A 25,817-nucleotide genomic window follows, 5' to 3' on the forward strand; every position below is an offset into this window, starting at 1 on the left:
ATCCCGCGGTTCCGTTTGATACCTGTGTACTTTCTGGCCGAAAGCACGAGAGGGGCAGCAGGGGCTGCAGGGCCGTCCCCCGGACCAAGTCCTCCGTCTCGGCCAGTTGCGGGGGGGCGGTGGCAGGGTCTGAGGCACGGCCACAGGCAGCGCGGGAGCCACAGGTATCCCGCAGGCAGGCGCTAAGCCTCCCTGAGCATCTGTGCAGCCTGGATTGTGTTTATTCTCATCCCCCACTTTTCCCTGAGATAACTGGACGAGGTGGCACGTCCTCCAGGCAACCCAAATTCACCAGTTGGGTTCATGCGTGGGCTAGGCTAGGTTTAATTAAAGCAGCTCACTGCAAGCCGAGGGCTGTGCAAACATCTCGGCCTTCATTATGGAAAGAGCCAGAGCCTGCTGTATCGTCCTAATGGTCTTGAAGGGGGGAGCTGTTTAATTTCACTTTTTCACAGCTTTATCTCCATCCCACACAATTAAAAGCAGACCTCTTCGCCTGGCCTAACCATGTGCAACTTCAACTGTGATGAGCGGGGCCACACCAGGTGAGACATGCAGTTACACACAGAGGACTGACTGACTTTACTGCCAAACACATACCCTGAATAGCCACCACTCTAGCAAAGAGATGAGTAACATCTGAACAGGCTCATCTTTTTGCTACAAGCACTGGGAAATTCAGTGGGAATAGTCTGTTAAAGGGAGACAGAATAGAGGCCCTTTGCCTTAAGCAAAGTGCAGATGACTAATATGGCAAATGCATATTTTAACTAGTAAATTTACCTCACTGCATTGAAATTAACTACTAGATTTAACCAGTCAAAATCTTGACTTCAATCCCTACTAACTAACACCTGCTCAAGACTCATAGCTAAGTGCTGATTTCCTTCTAGAAAGAAGAAACTGATATTCATAACATTGAGTTGAATTCGAAATATTCTAAACCGTGCTTTTTTGCCACCCTGCTTTGCAATGCTTGCTAACTGCACTCAGTATCTTCCCAGCTAATTGAGTTAACCATATGCAGTGTTCATTTGCCACCTGAAATTCACCACTGAAGAAAGAGAAGGGAGAAATACAATAGTACCCCGTGAAATGTGAGGAATACAGCTGCAACCATGTGCCAAAAGCTGCAGGTCAATGGAACGGTAAGAAGAGGCTGTAGACACCATTACTTCTGATGCTGCTCTTCACTTTATCTAGCAGTCTACATTGCAAGCATATTAGGGACTAATCTATTCCTCAAGCATCTTCCACCTTCCTCAGTCCTTTCCTCTGAGCAACAGTGCAGCAACCAAAAAAAGGGTAAAAGCAACAAGAGATAAACAAAAGCAACCAGCAATACACAGAAAGGTAAATAACAACTTTTACTGTAAAATAATTAGTAGCTTTATCTCCATTTTGAAGGCAATGAATATATTTTCCAGAGGTATTTTTATGTCTGGGAACTCTTGGTCCACTGATTTCTTGTGTAAGGGCAGAGACCTAACGGTGTTGGCAGTTGGCTTCAACAGCCCAACTTTCTTAGATGAATTAAGAGGTCTACCACATATCTGAGGAGAAAAACAAGTGAAATTATTCTGCCCTGCTGATGAGTGCAATTTTACTGCAAAATATTTTCAAACAGAAAATGTATGCCTAATCTGACTGAAGCAACTCATGATTTTGAAAGGAACTTGCAAATGTGCTAAGGAAAACAGGGAATAGGTTTAAATATTGATGTTAATGATTTTAAAGAAAATATTTTGTTTTCTTTCTTGCTTTTATGTATAAAGTGATGCATTTTCATATTTATCAAATTATACTTATACTCCTTCTCCACGTGGAAACACAGTTGATTTGGTTTATCTTTCTGTATCTACATGAATGTAGATGCAGCTGTGTGAGTGTCTGTATACATTCCCTCCTAATAATATTTCAAGTCATTGCCTGATTTCAGCTGAATTTGACAGAGGTCTCAAAGATAACTAAGTTACTGTAATTTTTCATTTTTCTGTGAAAACAGGCAGCTGAGTAGAGAATAGAAATAGTCTTTAAATTCTGAATTTAATTTCAACATGAACTCAGCCTTTATTAGATTCCAAAGCATACAGAGCAGAATGCAGTTGCAGATGAAGCTCCAAACACTGTTTCAATCACAGGATACAAGTTCACAGAAAATTTGCTTATGGATCTATGTGTTTTAGACAAGAACTCTAGAAAAGTTTAGTCTTATCTGATTTTAATATTATTATTCTTTCTTTTTTTGTTTTCTTTTCTTTTTGTTGTTGTTGTTGTTGCTGTTGTTTGGAAGGAAGGAAACCGAGTATCACCCTGCTATTTCATGACCATTTTTCAGTTCAGCTAGAGACTAGAAAAATCCTTTATTTGCAGTGCTGCACTCAGTGCTTGGGCTCCTGGGTTTGGTGGTGACATTGTACTGCCTTTGCAGCAGTTTTCACAGTCTGTAAGGTCTTTAGGAGCAAGAATTTTTCCATCCAGTACAGAAAATACATTTTAGGCTTATCTTATCCTCTCACTGGGATGGAAATCTGCCATCCTGAAACATCAGCATAGCAAGAAGCCCACTTTACAGACACCTGCAAATGCCTTGCTCTCCTGGGCGCTGGCTGGGGCAGCAAGGTCACGGTGATGATCATGCCCCCAAGCTGCAAAGTGCATAAGGAGATCATGGGCAATATTGCTCATTCTTTAAAGTGCCTCCAAGGTCAAAATTCCCAGCTCACCTCAGAAACAAAAAGACATAGAAAATCTGTGTGGTTTCTTCTGTAGGGAAGCTGGTTTGAATCCTGGATATAATGACTGGATCGCAAGCACAGGTTGGTTTTGGTAACCCCACACTCGGTAACCCCACAGTTGTGTCTGCCTGAAAAAATATGTTTCTTTGTTAACAAATTGCATATATTTTTCAAAAATACATTTTTCAAAATTTTCAAAATTTTTCAAAAAAGGCAATTTTTGCTGAAACCCTATTATCATTACCATTCATAATTATTTCTAGTAAAAAAATAAAATATGGGAAAGACATCTAATTGCAGGTAATATGCTTTTTAAAAGAGAACAAATCTTATACATATATGGTGTACAAGTGGAGAGTATAATCTGATATAATTGCAGGGTATTTCTAATTTTTATCTGGATATCTGAATTTAGATTAGAACTCATGGTCTCACAAAAGGGACTGACAAAAGAAATTTCAATGACATTGAAGTGAATTTCAATTTCGATGGAACAAAACTGAAATTTGTGGCAGCAAACAAGAGCATTCTGTTCTCTCCATTTATACACACCTGGAAAAACCGCCATACAGAATTTCTCCTGACAGCCAGAGACTCAAATTGTTCATGTCCGTTGCTGGCCCATTTAGCACCGACTACTCCTGCATTAAGGCTGTGCTGTCAAATGCAGGCCCATAGGGTAAATATAACCTTGTGCTCACTATTCAGCCATTAATTGCTTCATGCTCTTCAGCCCAGCATACTTTATGGATGGGAAGTGGCACAACCAGTAATAATGGCACTTTTTTGTCTATACTGCTGCAAAGCTACTGATGTGCTATGGCTTTGTGAATTTCTCCAACCCTGAGAAGATGTCATAGGTCTGACCTAAAAGCTATGCTTTGGGAGGGATGGGAAAAAGCCACATGTTACCTTCGCGAGGATTGCTGCCAGCAGACTCCAAACTCAGCAAAGTTCTGCAAGTAACTGATTTTTCTTCAGTTCACTTCAGACACTGGTGCCTCTGAGTATAAAACCAGCTTTGAGTAGGCCTAGGCATGCAGTCATCCCATTTCCGAAATGTGGCGTGGACATACCCTAGGGTCACAACAGCCCAGAGATGACGCATTTTCTTGCCTTAGTATTTTGCCCTTAAACTGAAACTTGTAAACAGATGAAATGTGTTTTCAAGCCAACGCGCATGTATGCAAACAGCTATGCGGTACTTACATAGCGAGTAGAAAGATCAAAACTTCCTTGCAAGCAGAAAAAAGATCATAACAAAAGAAGGAGAATAAAAACCAGTGCAAATCCTTCTTCCACTTTAAATTTTAAGACGTACTTTTCCTTCAGCAAACTAAAAAAACTCAACCCTTATTTAGACCTCAGGCTGCTGTGTTAACTGTAAGACCATATCTGACTGTAAATATGGCTTATCTGCACTCTCAAGTTTTTTCTCAGTTGTTTACATACTGTTTAAGAAACAAGAATCAGAAACACTAGGGAAAGAAAGGAAGGGTACAGCTATACAGCCAGGAGACAAGAAGAAAGGGGGGAAAATGCAAAAAATAATTCCTCTTCCTGTGACTATGATAGCTTAGTCCTTGCAACAGGAGGGTTGGGGAAGGGAGGAACTATCAGCAGCTCCATCACAGATGGGTGGAGCCAGACCACCAGGGAGATGGAAACCAGGAGGTTGAGAGCTGCAGCTGCCTTTTCTGGGAGGAACATCTGTGAAAGCCTGCACAGCAGCAGCAGAGGAGGAGGAGTGGGCACTGGCAGAAAACGTTCCCAGGGATGCGCTCACACAGATAACCGTCCCACTGGATGGTTTCCCAGGCTGTCAAAGTGGCACTTCCCTCCCCTGTCAGGGAAGAGGCAAAGACCATCATGTGTGACAAGCAGTTGAAGTGTCAGCACAGCCTCTCGCATCAGCATCCTATTTCCTGTGATGCTTTTCGATGGTTGAGCTAAGCAGAATGGGAACAGTTCTTCCTCACTAATAACACACAGTTTTGTTTCTTACACAGGGACTTTTATACTGTTGGCATCTCAAAGTCAATACACAAAGTACACAGAAGACAGGAGTTACCTGGCAGGATTTGGCCGTCCTCTCATGACCAAATGTTTTTCTATAGGAGGCCACTATCATTATACAGATGGGAAGAGGCACAGAGCTGACGAATGACTGGCTGAAGGTTCGCGTGTAAACCTGGAAAAGGCTTAGGGCACCAGCTCTTCTGGTGCACAAACCCATGAGCTGTTCTGGTAGGCACGCTGAAATCACCAGGGATCTTTGCTATCCTACAAAGAACAGGAATTGGTCGTAAGGAGGGATCCTCTAAGGCTGTATCTATGTCTACACCTACACTTGCTAGAATAGATAAACCAGGCTATTGACCATGCTCTGGTTCCAACAGTCGGTGCTGTGGCTGAGGTCACATCCACCCATACTTGTGTTTTATTCCACTCTCACCAAAAGGTAAGAACAGTCTCTGGCATACACTACTCCAAAGCATGCTTGGATAGTTTCTGGGAGAAAGTCAGACAGGCCAAAGGTGTAGCAAGGACCCTACTAAAACCCAAGCACTATGAAAAATAAGCCTTGGCTTTATTTTATTTATCAGTCTTACTGCAGCCTTAGAAGCTACAGCAATAGAGATACTCAATGCCTTTGTCTCACCCCAGCCTCATGCTCTTCTCACTTGTTTTCTACATCAACCTGCTTTCCTTTATGGGCCAAATTCTTAATGGAAACCCCCTTTGTTATTTGTATCTTGTAACTAATTTATATGAAGACTAAAGGTCACTAAAAGCAAGAGACCAAGTTCAAGAACAAACATAACAGGAGATTTAAACAACATTATATCCTAAATTATGACATTGAAAACCTCTGTTCATTTGTTATGCACTCTATTAAGCTTTACCGTACCTTTTCTACCTGAGTTGTTTGTTAGTTCCCTGACACTAAAATTTGACATATGCCCTCAGAGTACCTCTTTCTCACCACTGCCAATTAGCATCATGTTAACCTTGTGCCAAGATCTGAAATGGAGATAATCACCTACTTAAGTCCATGGGAAGGATTCAGACAGTCAGTAGGTGCTGTCTGTACATGCTTAATACCTTTCTGCTGGGGTAGGAAGCAAGCTGGGCAGGGCAAGCCAAGGCAAACACCCTCAGTTTGGCTACAGGTCAACATAGCATGGCAGGAAGACTGCTGAGGAACCAGCATTACTATCTTCCCCTACAATTTCTCTCTCATTTCCCTCACACTCAGTCTTCTGATTCTATCTTCACCGTGCCTCTCTGTTACTTCCAACAAAAGTTGGTATGCATCATCTGTAAATACCATTAAGTTGTAGAGGCTGAAACTACAGATATGTACTAAATTATTGCAAAGTTTACTAACAAAAAGCCTCATTCTGATAATTTGACTTTTATTTTGAGGTACTTCAACACCATTTTCTCAATATGCTTATGCTATATTAAATGGTATATCTAGCAATATACATTACACAATATATACATACACACACTATGTAATATATATACACTATATAAAAAATGTGGCATAAATATTTACATACTATACAGTAACTATATTTATCTTTTCTGTAAACACAAATATATAAAATAATATATATTATGAAATTAAACAGAATGTTTGAATACTGTGGAGCTGGTTTAAGTGCCACTTGCAGCAGGCAGGTAACAGTTTCACAGTGCTGGCATACTGTACATCATCAGAGAGGTGTGAGAAGCCAAAGCTGAGTTTACTGTTTCACCTGATAAACTAAGCCCTGGAGTGAAGGATTCCCTCCCTGACTGATCTCCTGCCACAGGTTTAAGCTCATTCTCTGATGGCTGTCAGCTTGGGAGTTGTCCTATAATTAACCTGCAGTATCATATGCATGCAGCTGGTGAACATTTCACACAAGGTCATTTCTATGGAATGTTTGCGACACAGGTTGCTCCTAGGTGCTTCCTCTTAACACACAAATATGCAATCCAATCTTCTGCATGGATTCTACAGTAGTTAAGTTGCAGCTGTTTAAAACTCTTCATCTAGACTTTGCTGTGGGCTGCCTCAAGGAGCCATCCGGCTTTCTTCTCCCCCCGCTACAGTTTCCCACAGAAAAATCCTTGCACAGGATTTTAGCTGATTGAAAGTTAATTCTGTAAAAACAGAAAAATCCGGATAACCAAGCATTTGCTTCAGTTTGATGAGCGCCTTTTTTTTTTATTAAAGAAACCTGCAGTTACGAATGAATAACAACATAATGAAGTTGCATCTTTGTTCACACTCATTGCTATAATTACTTAACAAAAAAATGTTCAGTGTCCTAAAGTTCAGTCATCCTTATTTTTACAGCACTAGTACTGATGGTCCCAAGCAGCCCATGATTACATGCTGCAGAACGTTCAAGCACAGGAAACACCCTCCTCACACCTCCATCTCCTCTTTACTTCCCAACAAAAGATTGAGAAACAAAGGCATAGGAAAATTATATCACACAGTACGGAAGTGACAGTGTCAGAAATGGCCTCTGTGCCTTCCCTGTCTGATGTCAATACAGCATTTGATAACTTAGAACAAGCAATAGCAAGAGGCAGATGAGGACACAGTTCCTGCAGGTGGGAAATCCTTAGCATCTCAGTCCTACTAGTGGAAGAAGCCACAGAGCCAAGTTGGAGTTGCATGGAGGAATAAAGACCAGGAAGGAGAGCACATAAGGACAGGATAACCAGTTTTATAACTATATAGATGTAGAATAAAATTGCAGGCACAATTTATAAACTTATAAGTCAAATTAGGTAGGTGCCCAATCACCTTATTTGCATTCCATGTTAATGTGATCATAACTACTTGCTTACATTTGCACATTTTCCAAATAGATATTTAAAGATGCAATCTTCAGAACATGTCCTAGTCTAAACAGGAAAAGCTCAGGTTGACAAAGCAGTCAAAACTTTGAAATGGTAAGGGTTCATCTCTTCATCAGTAAAAATAATTTTCATAATAACCAATGATGACTGCGCATTTCTGAGAAATACGTGCTAGAAAAAGTTATACCCAGAAAAGAGCAAGCACGTGGAGACTGACAATGGATGTGTACGTGCTAGCAGACATTTTGTTTTGAATTTCTGTAGACCTTTAAGGTTATGCTGAAAAAACACAAGCTCAGAACTCAAGCAAAATCAGGGGTATAAAGCTTTTCTTCATAACTTGTCTATGTGATCAGCTATTCAGAGAAAAATAAATCAGAATCTGTTGTGATACTGCCATACAGAACCTGAAAGAACTGTCAGAGAAGACATCAAACAATCTACCTCACTGTGGCTGTGTTAATTGTAACGACTCAAGAGCCTTTAGGCTGAATCCTATAAAGCACAAAATCAGCCTTAAGGCTCTCTGTAAAAATGCTGGAGATCCCGTGCTGAGTTACTGAACTATGGTAAATTCAGAATCCTGGTTTCGAAAAACTCGCCTTGCTTGACCATCTTCATATGAAGGCAGTAGGTCCGTGTCCGTAAGAAGCCGCGGGGTGGCGGTGCTGTCGCACGCCGGTGTGCAGCCAGGCTGCTAACGGAGAAGCAAAACCGGCTTTAACCATACTGTCACTGATGTACTCACGGCTGATTTAAAGTGAGAACTTGAAATAATTATTCTTGACGTGAACCTAGTAATGCATTTCAAGGATTAAGCTGAATCTAGCAGAGGAAGATATGCCAGCTCTGAAGACTTCAAAATTTAAATTTCATAACTGTTCCCTCTATCCTAAGTATTCTGCTACCACATCACACAAGGAAAATACATAATTACAGATCCTCAGTTACAGGAATTTGTCAATACAGTGAATATTCTGCAGTACATCCATATAGATATACATATATATACTTTTCATGTAAAGACCAACGTGTCTTTTTAAACCTAAAGTCTACTTGACAACTTTATTTCATTCTTCAGTCTGGGTGGTGAGTCCTTTATGGGCCACACTGCAGGCACTCATTTGTTTCTGGGCTCCCATGTGAAGCACAACAGCTTTTCCAAGAGAAAATATAAATGTAGCTTGAAAGCTAGTTTATCATAGGCTCAACTCCCTACAGATTGCATAGGTGGGACCATGCCAAATTTGGAGGAATGTCCTGGACAGAAAGAACCAGTGCCATCCCAGGCACCCCCTCTGTGCCCGCATGTCCCCTTCTGTCTCTCCTCTAAGCGTGCACCATGCTTAGAGGTTCACTTTGCAAAGATGAAACGATCTGCATATTTAAAGAGTGCAAAGCAGCAGTTTTACGTAAGTCGTTTTAACACTAGAACTGCAAAAAAAAAAGAACTGAGCGCCACACAGTCCTCCTTATGGGACTTGGGCATATTTGAGACTTCTCAGTCACTAGGTCCTATCTTTGTTTCACTTGGAGTGAGTAGTCTGCTCATACACCAAGGTCCTACAGTTTACTGCTGTGGACTATTCCTTCAGTATCAAACAACACTGCTTTAAATGAAAAAAAAAAATCTTCATTTGTGAAACAAGAGGCAGCGACCAGAGTCTTGCTGCAGTGCAATATGCACATATGCAGCAGCAATACTGGCAGCATGCTGTTATTCTGAGTCCTAATTAATGACTGCTGAGTTGTGTCACATCAATGCTGGGCTCAGTCAGAGAGTGCGCTTGGAGCAGCCATGGCAGTGATTAGGCGGGCTGCAGGAAGCTGAAAAGGTGCAAAGGAAAGTGCCCTCCTAGGAGCACCTGGTATGCGGTACGTTCACAACGCCTGATATGCAGACTGCATCACATGCCCAGCGGGTTCGCTGGCAAAGGCGCTGCCCTGGAGAACGTGGTCGTGGTGAAGCCTTTTATTCAGTCGGACAAAAGTTTTAGGACAAGAGGCAACGGGCAGAAATTGATGCACGAGAAGTTCCACCTGAACATGAGGAAGAACTTCTTTACTGTGCGGGTGACCGAGCACTGGAACAGATTGCCCAGAGATGTTGAGGAGGCTCCCTCACTGGAGATATTCAAAAACCGTCTGGACGTAATCCTGTGCCATGTGCTCTAGGATGACACTGCCTGAGCAGGAAGGTTGGGCCAGATGACCCTCTGTGGTCCCCTCCAGCCTGCCCGGCTCTGTGACTCCGTCCAACGCCGCGCAGCACGGCCCGCCCGCGGCTCCGTGGGCGGTGGATGGCAGCGGAAGCGCAGCCTCCGCCCTGCCTGCTCCCCTCCCTCCCGCCGCCGTGACTTCCGGCGGCCGCTCTAGCCGCGCCGCGTCTATGCCCGCGGCGCCGGGGAATGTTTATTGTCGCGGGGAGTCGGCCCAGCACCCTCAACGCCGCCGGGCGACCGGCACCCACCGACCGGCACCGCGCCCCGCCCCGTCCTGCCCTGCCCCGACCGCCGCCCGGCCGCCCGCCCGCACGGTAACGGCCGCCGACGGGCCGCGCTCCTCCTCCTCGTCCCCCGCCTCCTCGCCGCCGCCTCGGGTCTGCGGGCCCGGCCCGCCGGGACCTGCCGCCGCCGCTGGACCCCCGCGTCCCGCCCCTGCCCAGCCGAGGGGAGGGAGGTGGCGCGGGGCCTCCCCCGCCTCGCCGAGGCCCTGCTGGCGCCTCCTGCCGCGGTACCGATCGCGCCCGGGGCGGGGGGTGTGCGCGGCTCGGCCGCCGTGCCGGGGAGGGGAGGGAAGGGGCAGGGCATGCCCGTGGGGACCGGCCCGTTCCCCGCGGCCCGGGGGCTGCCCGGGGGGCACCGGCGGCCCCGCGCCCGGCCCCGGGGGCATTGTGGCGGCCCAGTCCCCGCGGGCGCGGCGGCGGCGGCGGCGCTGCCCCAGGTCAGGAGCGCCTGCAGTAACCCGCGGGGCCGAGCAGCGGGGCCCGGCGTGGCCAGGCCGCCCCTCCGCCTGCGCTTTGTTCGCGCCCTGCCGGCCCAAGAAGTTTGGGGCCGGGGTGGAAGGGGAAGAAGGAATAGTTGTTAACCGGAGCGTTGGGGCGCTGGTGCACGTAGGGCTTTGAGTGAGGCTCCCGGCAGCGAGAATGGGAAGGCTGCTCGTGTTTCCTCAGTTGAGACGCGCAAATGGGAAATGGGAGGGGAGTGAGAGGCTTACCCGTTGTCTTAAAATATTTTGCTACAGCTAAACTTTTCTTACGGTTTTTCATCAAGTTGGAATGGCCAGGGAACCTATTGGTTCAGACTTTTGTCATACTTAGGATGATTTTCCATGTATTATAAAGACTGAAAGGATTCTTTTTAGTGTTTGGCATTCAAGTATTACTGGATGTTCAAAGGGAAAGATGGCACAAACTTCGGTTCAAGTGAATCTTGCCTTGAATATGAATGAGCCTTTTTGATGAAAGAAAGACTTGAGGAAAATAACCTGTTATGAATTATTTTAAAATGTACTTTCTTGTCTTGCTCTGTAAACTGGCTTTATTCTTACAACTGGATTTGTGTTGGAAGACCCCAGGTCCATGGAGATTCAGTAATCTTATCCAAGACATTTGACTGCAGGATTGAGGTCCTACTTGCTTGTGGTATAGCTGATATCTTCATTCTACGCATTGATCTAATAGAACAAATCTCTACTTTGACACTAGCTTTGCGCATATTTGAAAATTTTCTCCCACCAAATATAATTGTTTCTTTCTGTAGGAAATAGTCATGACTCTGCAAATCCTGAAAGGTGAGAATAGTAGCTTCAGTGGCTGTAACTAAGAAAGTTGTTTGGACCGGAGGATTTTCTGCACAGACAGTAGTAGCTAGCTATGTTGTTCTCAGTTCCGGGGAGTCATTCACCTGCCACTGTGACCATATCTTGTCTACGAATTTGGGCAGATTTCAGAGGTCTGTCACCTCTGGTGTTTCCCGTGGACTTGTTTCATGAGGGGCTGAACACAACTCTTTAAAATTACACCTTCAGAGAAAGGATATAATTGACTCTCCTCATTCCTGATAGGCGTTATTTTTTGCACTCTCCATTCTCATACGGAAGCATCATAAGTTCATGTTAACTTCTTCAGAGATGCTTTTCAGGCATGAGCTTGAAAAATGCCTACTGACATGATAATGACCACTATCCCTTCAGCCAGTCTGTTGGAATTGTTTGTGGAGTTGGTCAGTTGGTGAATTGCTTTGGAGCAAGGTTAAAAATAACCAGTAGAAATTGCTTATACTTAGACTTCTGGTGAAAAAGGTGTTTATTAAACTGTTCTGGCATTAATGTAACCATTATTAGACATCCCCCATATACCTTTATAGCGCTGAGTTTCTTGGATCAAAGGTAGTCAAAAGCTTAAAATAATACTTTGTTTATATACCCCATCCCAAGTGCCTTTCCTTTCTCTTTGATGCTGGTGCTGTGGTTGGTTTGGAACTTTTTGAAGACAGAGAGTGCTGGCTTTTTTTAGATTGTAAGATTTCAGTGCAGAGTGTTTTGTCTTCATGTGTGTTTATAGAATATCTAAAATAGTATAGCTGTGTTTCTAACAAGGGAGGTAAGGGTAATGCTTTAAGAACTTGAGTGTTCGTTCCTTCCTGCGAAGTATTCTTATTCTGGGAAGTTTCTCTGGTTATAGTGTAGCTTTTGTTGTTCTTTTTCTTTTTAAGTTCATTATCATACTTAACCTATCTATATTTTTTTCCTTCCTCTTAGGGTAATATTCCTAAAATTTAAAAGAACAGTCTTTTAAAATTTTCCTGATAAAATAATACAGACATCTTCAGAGATGTATTTAAGCTTTTTTCTCTGTTGTGGTAGATTGTGTTACCCTGGTGCAAGACAACTTGAAATTAAAGTTGGCTAGTTTCTTGCGCTGGAGAAAATTGAACGAAGTACATAATTTAAAAGAAATGCTGTACGTACAGACAAATCATTTTATGTTCAAACTTAACCTTTTGTTAAATTAGCATTAACTGGCAAAACATTTTAGAAATGGGATTTAGGCTGCCAAAATTCTACAGTTCAGATGAGATAACCTTTGGGCAAAATTAATGAACAAAACCTAAGCTGAGCTCAATAAAATCAACTTAAGCATTTGCAAATCCAGAACTGGAAAGAACCAGATGTTTGGTTTCTACTTAGCCTCTCTGTTCTACAAGTGTAACTTCATCAATGTGGAATAGAAACAGGCTTATATGTAAGGCGCAATATTTTCCCCATTTTGTAGATAAGATATAGAAATGCAAAAATTCAAGTTTTGGGAAATAACAGTCGGGCTAGTGTGTATGAACAGCAGAGAATACAAGAGAAAACTGGGAAAGAGGAGGATCAAAATGTTCTTTAGAATTCCTTTATTCTATCTGGTCCTGCTGTTGGAGATACATATAATTAGGAACAACATCTTTCTTTCTTAAACATTGTTACACATTTTTGTAAGATTTTTTTTTTAGTGTAGTCTATGTATTTTTACTTTTTAAAACCATTTAACTTGCTTTTGTTCTTATGGTTTCTGTGAATTTTAATTTCTTTGAGGCTTACCAAAGAAAGGTAGCAGGATATCTCTCTAGATTTTTTTTTTTCTTTGTTGTAAGTGCAGTGTGAGACATTAAAATGTCAAAGATTGTGATAGGTTATGATTGTTCACTGCTTGGACACAAGTATCCAAACCTAGTAATATTTTGGTTTACCCAGTGATTCTAAACTGTGCCTTGGAAGTGGTTGCCATTGCATTTCTATACTAAATAGGAATGGATGTGTTCAAAATCATTGACACTTAGATTCATGTTCTCAAAAAACACAGGAAGTATTTAACAGCAGCAAATAGGGAGTTTTATCCATACAAATTAGAAAAACTTGGCAATTAACATTTTCAGTATTTGAGTGAAAAGTTTTAATAATGACACGCTGCTGTTAGATCACGTAGCCATTTTCATTTTTACACTGTATTCAAACTCTGTTTTTATAACAAGTCATGCCTCTTTTTAACGGAACGTCACAAATCATAGTCTAGAATATTAGCAACAGATCTAATAAAATTTCAAATTAAAAAGGTTCTCCCTAAATATCTGTTATCTTGTGCTTTCAGAACATGGCTCATGAAAATGGGAGCACACCACTGTAATCTGTGTAATTTTTCTCACATTAAAATCTGTGCAAGGAGATTGTACTTCTAAGCAAGATACATTGTAATTGCTGAAAACATCCTTACTGATGGCTCCACAGGCACCTCTTCTCCTGTAGAACCCCCTTTAATAACAGAACTTTTCCTTTTAAATTGTAATTTTCCTCTCTTTTCAACCACTTTTTCCTTTGTTCTGAATGAGCATGTGACTGTTCTCCCTGGATCTTTTTAAGATAGTCCATCCAGGGTTTTATGGGGACATTATCATATAGTACTATGATTTGCTTAGATGTTAGCAACCTTTCAAGGGTGTTACGCATGATGGTGGTATTCTTCAAGAACATAGAAACTGAGTGTGCCAGTAGACACTTGCTGATAATTTGGAGATACCGCTGATTGGAGGTATCTTGTTGACAATCTTTCCTGAGTTCCAGTAAATGAACTCTGCAGGAGCCAGGAGTTGGAGCCAGGGTGGAAAACAAATGCCTCTCTGAAGATGCCACAGGTTCCAGCTTCGTTCTGGCTCTGCCTGCATGCCATTCAAAATCTGCACATATGCTATCTTTGGATCTGGTGCCATAAATTACTTGCCCAATCTGTAGTAGTCCATCAAAACCAGATGGAATAATTAATTTCTGATTTTGAGGATTCATATAATGTTTTGTTCAATAAAAAAAGGATCTGGGAATACTAGTTAGTTACTGTTTGTTCTCTTCTTTATCTGCATTCTCTTCATCCCCACACAGAGCCTTTGGTTTTTCTGTTTTTCTATTGCTGTTTCTTAATCTCTTTTCTGTATTAGCACCCATCTTGCTTTTTCTTACATTGGACAAGCCAGCAGTTCCAGAATAATTCTTTCAGCAGGGAACAAGCTGCAGAGTAGAAGCAGCAACTAGCACAGCAGTTAACCGAGTCCATTATGCACATCTGCCTTGTAGGTTGTCACGTCAGTATTGTCAGTGAGTGGTAGTCAAAGGTGCACCTTACGTGAGTTCTCAGAGACTATGGCGTGACGTTTTGGAAGTTGTAGTCAGATGAAAATACTGATTATAACATTAATTTTGTATCTTAAAGATTTCTGATATAGAATGCAAGACTGAAAATTTTAAAGTTACATAAATGCTTTACAATCTGTTATCTATATTATTTTTCTTAATGCACAGTCTCCTGCTTCTTCCATGGCAATGACCATGTAGAGCATCTCATATATGTGACAATTTTCCTTTGATTTTGTTCTTTCCTTTCCTTTTTGCTCATTTTGGATGAAATGATGCTAAAATTTTTATATAAGTTGTTTCCACTGTCTACCAATGTTTTTTTACTTTTCCCCTCTCCTTTCCCCACGTTCTTCACCTGAGATTTATTTGAGATGTCCACTGTCTTGGCTTTAGTGTGCCTACAGAAGAGATGTTGGGCATTCTTGGGCTGGGGTGAATGGTTGCCCAACTCCTGGTCTTGATTCTCTTTCTTGGTTGAGGTGTGTGTGAGGAGTGTCACCTGCAATGTGCACAGGCAGCCAGGAAGCATCCAGGTTTTCTGTGCATACACTGATTGGCCATCCTGTGCCTTCAGTTACTGCTCAGAAACCCTTGTGCTTTTCCTCAGAAACACTCGATTCTACTCTGCCCGTACAATGCGTTCATTCTGTGCGGTTCCTGTGGGCAGTGCAGAAGGGAGTGAGAGGACACTGGCTCACCCCAGGCTGTTGCTGCCGCCAGGACAATTCGTATAGTTCGCATTATACTATAATTGGGAGAGATAGGCCAAGAGTGCTGGATTAAGATGGCAAAGCTGTGGTAGCAGGTTGTCTACTGACTGCAATTTGTGTAACCTGTGTTAGTTCGAAGTTATTCGCAGGCTCATGCATTCCAACACAAGCGTCAAGCTGTTCAGAATTATCAACTCCAGCAGTCAGAGAAGTGCATTTTCCTGAGGTGTCTAATGACATCCTCAAATGAGCTGAGGAAAGATGAGCCACTGGTGCTACGGAATAAGTTTCAGTAATCTTTACAGTGTTAGTAAAAATTGTAACATATTTAACTGGCAAGTTTAAATATTCTTTTATATATATGTATACACAATTTCTGTTAAGTCTGGCAACATGGCTTTGAACAAGTTACCTCCTATTTTCTAGCATACAGGATGCAGACACTCCCCCTCCCCACACACAGTCAAATGAGTCAGAGTGTAGTCACTTCTTCTTCTTGTCTCTTTTAAGGAGTGAATGTATACAATGGCATTAATAGGCAGTTTTCTACTGGTATGTTTAATTTTATCATTTTTGCTTCTCAGGATGTGATCTTCGTGGTGAGCTGGTGGGAAAACTAAGTTGTAAATCACCCCAATGGATGCAGACAGTGATGTTGCACTGGACATTTTAATCACAAATGTAGTGTGTGTTTTTAGAACAAGATGTCATTTAAACTTGAGGAAGATTGCATTAGAGGGAGCAAACGTGATATACAAGCGTGATGTTGGGGTAAGAGATTCAACATATTTCAGTTGTCTGTTTTTAGAAATGTTCCTTAAGCTAAATGTTCTGCCTGATGCCTGTGTATGGTTAATAGAGAAAAGCAGAGTTTTAGTTCTGTGTTTCTGTCTGGATTGGTATTTAGTCAGTCGTACATTAAATGTACAGTAAGGGGAGTGAGTAAATGCTGTCTCAGGAAACTTCAACTAATGAGGTGAATACTGGGTATACGGTATGTGACGAGACCTCTTACACCTCAGGTTTCGTTTTACCTCCCAAAATTTGACAGCTATGTCTAGAAAATATATCTTGATAAGGAGTCAGAATGTCAAGTCACTGTAATAAGAAAAAAAATCAACACTATGTTCTTGGCTTTCAGTGAAAAATACCTTCAGTTAATCTATTTTGTGAACACTGAAACATAACCTGACATATTTCATACTTATTTTGCTCTTCTCAGGAGCTGGGGCTTTTTTTAATTACTGAAAGAGACGAAGGAACAGTTCAACGCTGTTAAAAATAAAGGAAGTTTTAGTGTAACAGTTGATTTGTGTAACAAATCTGTGTAATTTTTTTTCTAGTATGAAATTGAACTACTGCTAATTTCCAATTTTTCCACTTTTCTTTTTAGAAGGTTTTAATGAAGCTTCGGAAACCTAGGATTACGGCCACAATTTGGTCCTCAGGAAAAGTTATTTGCACAGGAGCCACAAGGTGAGTTCATAAAGATTCTTTCTCTAGCTATAAATTCTTGTGTATTTTAAAATACAGTGTTTTAAATGAGGAAGTGGTACTTGCCACTGTTTAGAGTCACTCATGCTGGATCACGTTGATCCTTGCTAAACTACATATTTGCGATGAAGTTTTCTATGTGAAGTGTATGTCTCAGACTGTGTTCACATCATGAGGAACATCAGTTCAGCCTTCTTGGGAGAGCAGCAGGGAAAACTGCTTTATGAAGAAAATCTTAGAGATTTGAAAAGTCTTTAAGATTCTTAAACACACTCAAGTGTGTTTAGCCAGAACTTGAGACTTGGAAAGGGATGACCTTATATCTCTTATTCTTTCAAAAAAACCCACCTGAATTTAACCAGTGTTGAGAGACTGGAAAGAAGCAAAAGCAGATTCTCCGTTCAGCTTCATCTGAGACTTGCTAAGTTCTTAACAGCTGAATTCTTTTAAGATATGTCTGCATTGTGAAGTAAGGATAAGGTACAATAGTAAATTTGCATACTTTCTGTATATGATGTCTGTTTCAAAGTGGAAGATGATTGGATGTTAATTCCAGACTATGTGATCTTATTTGTATCTTAAGAGTACTTAGAATCATGTATGATCAAAACATGTCTCTCACTTCTGCTGGAGCCAGTTGTCAAGATATTCTTCAAACAGGGCATAAAGGACTCCATTTGAATGTCTAGGTAGTTAAAATGTAATACATACAGTAGGATAAAGTGAAGGCTGTCCATGTGATCATGGTTGATGTGCTGCATTATGTATCAGTTCATTTTGTAGTCTGATTAGCTATTGTGATATGTGTGCACACAGATATATGCTATTTCTCTTAACACAAAGTTCTTTTCTTTCTCCTTTATAGTGAAGAAGAAGCTAAATTTGGTGCCAGACGATTAGCTCGTAGTCTACAGAAATTAGGTTTTCAGGTAATTCTAATGAAAAAGGACTTGTATGACTCAAGCAATGCTGGTAGTTCATGTTTTAGAAAGAAACAAAAAGGAGGGAGCATAACAACTTATCAGTGAGCATGTTTTCACTCAGATGCCCCTTTTGTGTTGGCATACATTTTCCAGATGCTGTTTTATTTTGTGGATTTGAGTTTTGTTTGGCAGCTCAGAGTAGTACTTCTTCAATGGATAATGGACAACAAAATTTAATAAATGAACCACCCACAGATGTTTCTTGGATAGAATTTACACTATCTTGAAATATTTATTTGGAAAAAGTGCTGAAGAGGATAAACTTAACTGTCATTTGAACATAATTTTCACTCATTTCTGATGGGATGGCAGATGCGTTTCCATCTTCATAAAGGCAAGTTTAAGCCTCTTTAATTAAAAAGGGAAGAGAAAAGGTGCTTCTGCACTATCGGGTTGCACAGCGGGAAATAGGCAAAATAGTTAAGTCAGGAAACCCCTCTTTTTTCTGGGTTTGGGTTAACATTACCAGCCAAAAACATCACTTGCCTTTCTTATCAAGGGTCGAAAAACAGCCACATGAACAACTTAAAGTGGCATGGTTTACTACCCTAAAACTTCCTGATAGTCTGTTGTACTGTTTACTCACAGATCCAGCTAGGGGCAGACAATTAAATAAACACAGTAGCTATCCTTTTCAGGGAGAGAATCCTTTTGATTGTAGTGCATAAAGGCAGAGGTGACAGGTTATCTTGGTAATGCTGCATCAGAACCCAGCACGAGTTTGACACCTTATTGTCACATATTCTTAAAGCTGGAATGAACAGTAAGTCAGTGAGGTGAACAGTGCTTCCAGGGTGGACGCACCAAGTTTTATAATAAAGCAAGCAGTTTATATTTTGAAGATTAATTTGATAGTTGACCTTTTATAAGGCTAAGTTGCTTCTACCGGTAATGTCTTTCCAAAAAGTTTAGGCTGAAGAATGGTCATTTTAAGTTTAGGAAATCTCAGAAAATGAGCAAAAGTTTCCCTAGTGATACTGCCAACACTGACTTCTCAGCAGTGTGTTTTTTTTCTTGGCTATTTTATTGTCATCTAAAATGTCTGTGGCAAAGAATAACTGAAAGCAAATCCAGCAAATGGATTTCAGAAAGTTACGGAGTAGAAAACCAGTTTGCTGTACTGGCCACTGGACATTTAGAGCAAAACAATTTTCACCCTTTTTTCTTATTCTTAGCTTTAATAAAAATGGTGTCTAGCAACAAGGTATTAGAGAAGCTTTCAGTGAAATTTAAGCTTTTTCTCTGCTTATTTTGGTGTTCCATGAGCTATTTAATTTCTTTTCAGTGTGGAGATGTTTAGTGCAGCAGTATAAGTTGTTTTTTGTGTCTCATTCTTAAACTGTACTATAACCCTATGATACAACCGTGAGGTATCTAATTCAACAGATATTCCACCATACAGGGGTAATGTAAATTATTTAAGTCTGTTAAGTATCTAATAGATGCCTATTAGAAATGAATCAGTCACAAGATTTTAATTTTGAAATCTCATCACAGTATTCTAAGTAGCATATTTCTCTTTTTTTTTTTTTTTTGCAACCCTTATATCTACCTCACTGTAAACTGAATTTCTAATGTCTTTTTTTCCTCTCTTCCAAAAAGGTAATTTTCACAGATTTTAAAGTTGTGAATGTTTTAGCAGTGTGCAACATGCCCTTTGAGATCAGATTGCCAGAATTTACGAAGAATAACAGACCTCATGCGAGGTATGGTAGGATTTTAAAGAATTTTAGTCTTGATATACTTCTTAAGCTTCTGTTTTTCAGTTCTAGATCTCTCTTTTTTACCTTTTATTTTCTTTTCTAGTTATGAACCAGAACTTCATCCTGCCGTGTGTTACAGAATAAAATCTCTCAGAGCTACCTTACAGATTTTTTCCACAGGCAGTATCACAGTTACAGGTATTTTGATGTCAAAAAATAAATATTGAACTTGTTGGGAATATTTAACTTTAGATCTAGTAGGCTTAGGAAGGAAAGATGTGTAAAAGTCAAAATATTATGTTGAAAGGATTTTGCTTCCCAGTGTGTGAGTGAAAGTGCCAGAAGAGCTGTAGAGAAAGTGTTATTATTAGTAGGCTCAAACAATTACTTAGATTGAATGTACTTAGTCTGTTTTGTTTTGGTTTTTTTTAACAAAAGTGAGATAGGATTTAAGAATGCAGGTATTTATTATGTATTTAAATATCTGAATTTTCTTCCTTTTTTTGATCTTTGTAGTGCTGTAAACTACACTGCATGTAGCATTAACATCCCTTTAAAAAATATGTTTTATCAAACTGGACATTTGTGGAAACTTATAGGGTGACATAGCATTTTTTCATACATGAAGTTGAGCAGTACCTGCAGTTCTTCAGACTTGTGTTCTCTTAAAGTTCGACTGAGGGAACCACCACTGAATCACAGGCATCAGTGATTTTTCCCTTGTAATCAGAGACGTGATTGTCCTGGGTCTTGGAGGCACCATGCCATGTTTTTGCCTCTCTCTGTCTGATTTTCATTTTTCATTCTCTTTCATGTTTGCTCGTGGGGTTTCCAGTAGTCAGGTTTTTCAGAAAATACTTGTTAAAATAATTTTTTTTTTATTATTTTCACATCTTAATTCCTTAACAAATAGCTAGGTTTAGGCAGATTTTTCTTACAAGATATTGGAAGAAGTTTTTTTAAGAAGACAAACTTCATCAGATAGTAATCTAAATATAAAGGGGCTAAAAAGTACTTCAAGATTGCAGTATATGTTCTGAACAGAGCAACTGGTCTAGCCAAATCTAGAAACTAAATTTAAAATAAATAAGAAGCCTTAGTACTACTGCAATAATAAAAAGCTGTCAGCATGTCTTATCAGCCTCTTAATGAGATTCAGTTTCTCCGTAAGATTCTTATTACCTCATATACGGGACAAAATCACTTTCATATTTTCAGAATTGTCCTTTCAAAACATGAAGGTAAATATGATAAACATCCAAGTTTTGCATCTTTCTGGTTTAGTTGTTTTAGTGAGTTTGAAATATCTCAGACCTCTGTTGCCTTTGAAGGCTTCTGTTTTGTCTAGGCCTTTTTTCTAGGGGGGAAAAAAATGTCCAGAGTCTTATGGATTAATGTTTCTGTAATACTAGTACTTATCATACCACTGACTCAAAGAATTTTGAGATATGTAATTAGAAATGTTACAGAAAAACCCAGGAAGGTGAGTTCTTCTAATGGGACAAGTATCAAAAGATTTATTTACATTGAGAAAAGATAATAAAAGTCACTGGCATGTGAAAGAATACTTATTTAACTGATGCTTCAAAATGAGCAATGAGGAGGTTGTTTTGGGGGCTTGTTTTGTTTTTTCTTCTCTTATATTCCCTACAATGATGATCCAGTTTTTACATCTCTTCAGTCTTACATAGAATAGCAGTTTTTTTACTAGAACTATTTGCCTACTCATACTTTCACTGCTTGAAGGCTTTCTCTAGAACTTTCAGTTCTATAATTGCAACGAAATTTAAGGAGGGTGCAGTATCTGCCCAAAAGACAGGTATCTTTCACCATTCTTGTTTTAGCTAAGTGCTTAACTTAACCAGTTTGAAAATACAGGAAGAATCCCATTCTAGTCCATTTTCTTTCTGACTGAGCATGGGAAGCAATAATTACTTAAATAATTTATACTGAAGTTATTAATTTTGGGAGCCATTTTTGAACAGTTCTCTATACTTGGAAGAAACTTTTGAAATCTAAAGTAGGGTTAAGAAAACTCTGAGTTCACAGTCATCAAAGTACGTGAAAAATTGCTGCTCTCCTTTATCTGAATCACCAAGCTTCTATCCAGAATTAACATCTTCTGCCATGTCACTGCTCATTTATTTGCAATCTTAATTTTTCATTGCGTAAAATGGTCTAGTACCATTAAAAAGCATCACTAGTTCATTCTTCCTTTTCTTTCATCAAATACTCATAGATTATGTTAGATAAACTTCATATGCTTTGTCCTGAGATAATGAAACCATTTCCTGGCTTGCAGGTTTTGTCCTAAGATCAGATTTGCAAAACCCATGACAGAAAGTAATAGTTTATAATTTTCAAAAATAAAATAACATTGCTTGAAACATACTTGGGTCAAACCCAGCATTATTTAGCAGCAGTTTTTGTTGGTAGGTTTTTGAAACAACAGCTAAAAGTGGCTAGGCTTTGAGAAATACAATTTCCCAGAAGACTAACATAAGTAAAAGTATTTCTTTTACCTCTGCCACTCAGCATCTGCTTCTTCTGTAGACTGTTTAAGCCAGTAAATCTAAAACCACCCAAGTTGTTAAGAAATTAAATGACAGTATTATTTATTTGTAGTCTAGCCATTGACCAGTGTAGAACATCTTGCAGATTTGATGTGAAAGTCTTTCCTTGTAAGTAAAACTGATAAGAGAAACACCTTCTTAAGTTAAGAGAAATGGGGGGAAAATTACTGTCTACAGTATAAAGTTGTGATAGCTAAAAATATGAAGGTTATTTTAAAGATACTGTTGTTTTAATTTCTGATTCCCTAATTTTTCTCTTCCTACTGCCTTTTTTTTTTAACTATCTCAGGGCCAAACGTAAAGGCTGTTGCCAGTGCTGTGGAACAGATTTACCCATTCGTGTTTGAAAGCAGGAAATAAATTTTATAACTCACCACTTGATGGTTAGGTTCCCTGACCGAGCACCTTTAAAGACTGCTGCACATTGGACTAAAAGCAAAAAGGAAAACTGGACCAACCATAGCAGAGGAATACAGACTCTTTTACTTGCTCATGGCCACAGTATAGACTCCAGTTCTTTTGGATTTTACTCTTAACAGTGCTGTATTGTAAGAACGGAAGTTTACAAGATATGAAATTGCTGCTTTTAAAAAGACATTCTATTTATTTTTGCAGTAATTTCGGTGTATTCATAAGCAAAGCTGTCACGATGTGCACTACCTTTAAGACTTTTTTTTTTTTTTTTAGCTTGAGCTTGTGTTTTGTTTGTGAATAGTCTTTTACATTTTTGTATGCTGAATATTGGGCACCAAAGAAGCTGTAAAAGTTACCTTTTTCACCTGATGAATGTGCACAAATAAAAGTTTGGAAAATATTTCTCTTCATACCTGTTCTGTTATATTCCTTCCCTTTTTCTATTACATTAAAATTGTATAGTTGCAAATTAATTTGAAGCAATGTAAGAATAGTCTTTTGCTGATACCTTCTGTTTCTATTTGTAGTATGTGTAAAACTTTGTGTGTGGGTTAGATTGAAATCTATAGTAGTTATGTATGTTTATCTGAGGATGAAATTTGGTTTGTTCACAGTTCTCTTAACTACATGCCAGACTTCAAGTATTTTCTTGCTGTTACATGAAGAGAAGACATTTCTAAATATAAAGGTTTTAAGCAAGTGTTTTCCTATAGATGAATTATAGAATATGCTGAGTTGGGAGGGACCCATCAGGATCATCAAGTCCAACTCCTGGCCCTGCACAGGACACTGCAAGAATCACACCATGTGCCTGAGAGCATTGTGCAAACACTTCTTGAACTCTTGTCAGGCTTGGTGCTGTGACCACTTCTCTGGGGAGCCTGTTCCAATGCTCAACCACCCTCTGGGTGAAAAACTTTTTCCTGATATCCAACCTTAACCTCCCCTGACTCAGCTTCATGCCATTTCCTCAAGTCCTGGCACTGGTAACGGGAGTGAAGAGATCTGTACTTGTCCCTCTGCTTCCCCTTGTGAGGATACTGAAGACCACAATGAGGTCTCCCCTCAGTCTCTTCCAGCCTGAACAACCCAAGTGACCTCAGCTGCTCCTCATAAGGCTTCCCTTCCAGACCCTTCACCATCATCACGGCCCTCCTTTGGACACTCCCTAATAGCTTAAATACCTTATCAACTTAAGCTACTGTAGAAAAAACAACTGCCTTTTCCACCTACTCAATGCAAAAGGAAAAAAGTTAAGATAAGAGCTTTGGGTTTCAGGAAAAGTGTTGTGCTTCAGCTGGAGAAGATGATATGGTCATGCTGATCCAGCCCCAGCCTGTTGCTGAACAATTAACACAGACCTTTTCTATACTGTTCTTACTGTATAATATTTTGATGACAGGAGCTGCCAACAAGCAATGAAGCTTGATTCTGGCATGTATTATTATTGGTATTAATCTTGGACTTGGAAGCCAGTAAATGTTTCTCTCGATAAGTGCACATTTGAAGCAGAAGAGAGGTGAATGCTTAAAAGTAACTGCAAATGCTACTTTTAAAAAGCTACAATAAATATGTATAAACGTATGTATGTCTTTTTTCCCTATCTCACTGAAGAGAAACATAACACAACTGACATGCTGCAGGTAACGTACAGTCTTTGTGGGCACTAAAAATGGTAAACGGAGCTTTGACTGTACCAGAAATCACAGCTGTGGAAGAAAGGTGCAAGAACATCCAGAGGAAGAAAATGCCTGCCATGACGTATTTAATCTGCCTGAAGGGGTGGTATAGAAGTTGGGGCTGTCCATAGTGACTTTGTGCAGAAATTATGCTAAGGAAGGTGTAGTGTGGGAAATGCTTCACCAAATCCTTCAGAACAAAAAGAAAGGAATGTTTTGCTACAAGTCATAAGTGCTATGTTCATAAAAGCCTTTTTGAACTCCATTTAGGTGTCATAGAATCATTGAATGGTTTGGGTTGAAACGGACCTTAAGGATCATCTAGTGCCAACCCCTCCTTCACTAGACCAGGTTCCTCAGAGCCCTACCCAACCTGGCCTGGAACACTTCCAGGTCTGGGGCATCCTGTTCCAGTGCCTCACCACCCTCGCACTAAAGAATATCTTCTTTATACCTAATCTAAACCTGCTCTTTTAGTTTAAAGCTGCCCTTCCTTTTCCTGTCACTTTTTACAAAGTCCCTCTCCATCCTTCTTGTAGGCTCTCTTCAGTTACAGGAAGTTCACAGTTAGGTCTTCTCTCCTCCAGCTTAAACCATCCTAGTTCTTTCAACCTTTCCTCATAGGAGAGGTGCTCCATCCCTCTAATCAACTTGGTGGCCCTCCTGTGGACTTGCTCCAACAGGACAATGTCCTTCCTGTGCTGAGGACCCCAGATCCAGCACTCCAGGTGGGGTCTCACAAGAGCTGAGTAGAGAGGCAGAATCACCTCCCTGATCTGCTGACCACGCTGCTTTTGATGCAGCCAAGGACAGGGTTGGCTTTGTGGGCTGCGATCACATATTGTCGGCTCATGTCCAGCTTCTCATCCACCAGCACCACCAAGTCTTTCTCTTCAGGGCTGCTCTCAATCTGTTCATCCCCCAGCCTGTTTTGACACCAAGGGCTGCCACAACCCAGGTGCAACACCTTGCTCTTGGTCTTGTTAAACCTCATGGGATTCCCATGAGTCCATTTCTTGAACTTGTCCAAGAGCACTTACAACCCTGAAATTATGAAGTTGAGTTCAACAGTCACAAAATCTACGATAGCAAGCTTGCTCTATGTAAGTTTTCCAATATGTACCAAATAACGTGAACCTTGGCACTTCTGACACTAATAAGGATTTCATGCATCTAGAGCAATGGACAAACCACTATTAGGGAACACTAATTATTATTACAGTTTTAAAAAGCACAAGGTATTTGAACAATGAACAAATTGTCATAGGTTTACAGGAACAAAGTGTAGTCCTAAATTGATGAATGAGGATTTGACCATTGTAACTACAACAGGTGTCACAGATTAGGCTCGCCTCTTCAAATCAAATTACAAAGCCCTTGAGTGCTACTAGTGAATATCTAGAGCTTTTATGAAGCATATGGGTCTCCTAAATTTATCTGTGGAAAAAGAACATTTTGCTTTGTTAGCACTGTCACGTAGTATGAAA

General features: G+C 40.3%; 1 protein-coding gene and 1 long non-coding RNA gene across 4 annotated transcripts; one reads left to right on the forward strand and one right to left on the reverse strand.

The window, feature by feature from the left end:
• Positions 1-1,287: 1,287 nt before the first annotated feature.
• LOC113943044 lies at positions 1,288-5,830 on the reverse strand. Its single transcript, XR_003526174.1, has 3 exons — positions 4,810-5,830; positions 3,651-3,815; positions 1,288-2,866 (listed from the first exon to the last, which is right to left on the reverse strand). It is a non-coding gene; the product is annotated as an uncharacterized LOC113943044 (long non-coding RNA).
• Positions 5,831-9,982: 4,152 nt separating this feature from the next.
• On the forward strand, positions 9,983-24,235 carry TBPL1 (TATA-box binding protein like 1). 3 transcript variants are annotated; one of them, XM_027633872.1, is made up of 7 exons: positions 9,983-10,143; positions 16,069-16,255; positions 16,878-16,960; positions 17,844-17,907; positions 19,564-19,667; positions 19,768-19,862; positions 22,527-24,235. In XM_027633872.1, the coding sequence occupies exons 2-7, from the start codon at positions 16,121-16,123 to the stop codon at positions 22,595-22,597; spliced, it is 552 nt and encodes a 183-aa protein (XP_027489673.1). In that variant the 5' UTR covers positions 9,983-10,143; positions 16,069-16,120; the 3' UTR covers positions 22,598-24,235. The 3 variants fall into 3 exon arrangements, with proteins under 3 accessions (XP_027489673.1, XP_027489672.1, XP_027489674.1); XM_027633871.1 differs by lacking the exon at positions 9,983-10,143 and adding an exon at positions 10,226-10,340; XM_027633873.1 differs by lacking the exon at positions 9,983-10,143 and adding an exon at positions 12,426-12,570.
• The last annotated feature ends 1,582 nt before the right edge of the window (positions 24,236-25,817 follow it).

Source organism: Corapipo altera, unplaced genomic scaffold (genome assembly GCF_003945725.1).
Source record: "Corapipo altera isolate COAL_440 unplaced genomic scaffold, ASM394572v1 2b, whole genome shotgun sequence".
Taxonomy (NCBI): Eukaryota; Metazoa; Chordata; class Aves; order Passeriformes; family Pipridae; genus Corapipo; species Corapipo altera.

Bases quoted from the DNA above. Each gene is read 5' to 3' on its own strand.
- TBPL1 (XM_027633872.1), top strand. From the start codon at position 16,121: ATGGATGCAGACAGTGATGTTGCACTGGACATTTTAATCACAAATGTA. The intron at 16,256-16,877 runs GTAAGAGATTCA...TTTTCTTTTTAG, and splicing joins TATACAAGCGTGATGTTGGG to AAGGTTTTAATGAAGCTTCG. The intron at 19,863-22,526 runs GTATTTTGATGT...TAACTATCTCAG, and splicing joins AGGCAGTATCACAGTTACAG to GGCCAAACGTAAAGGCTGTT.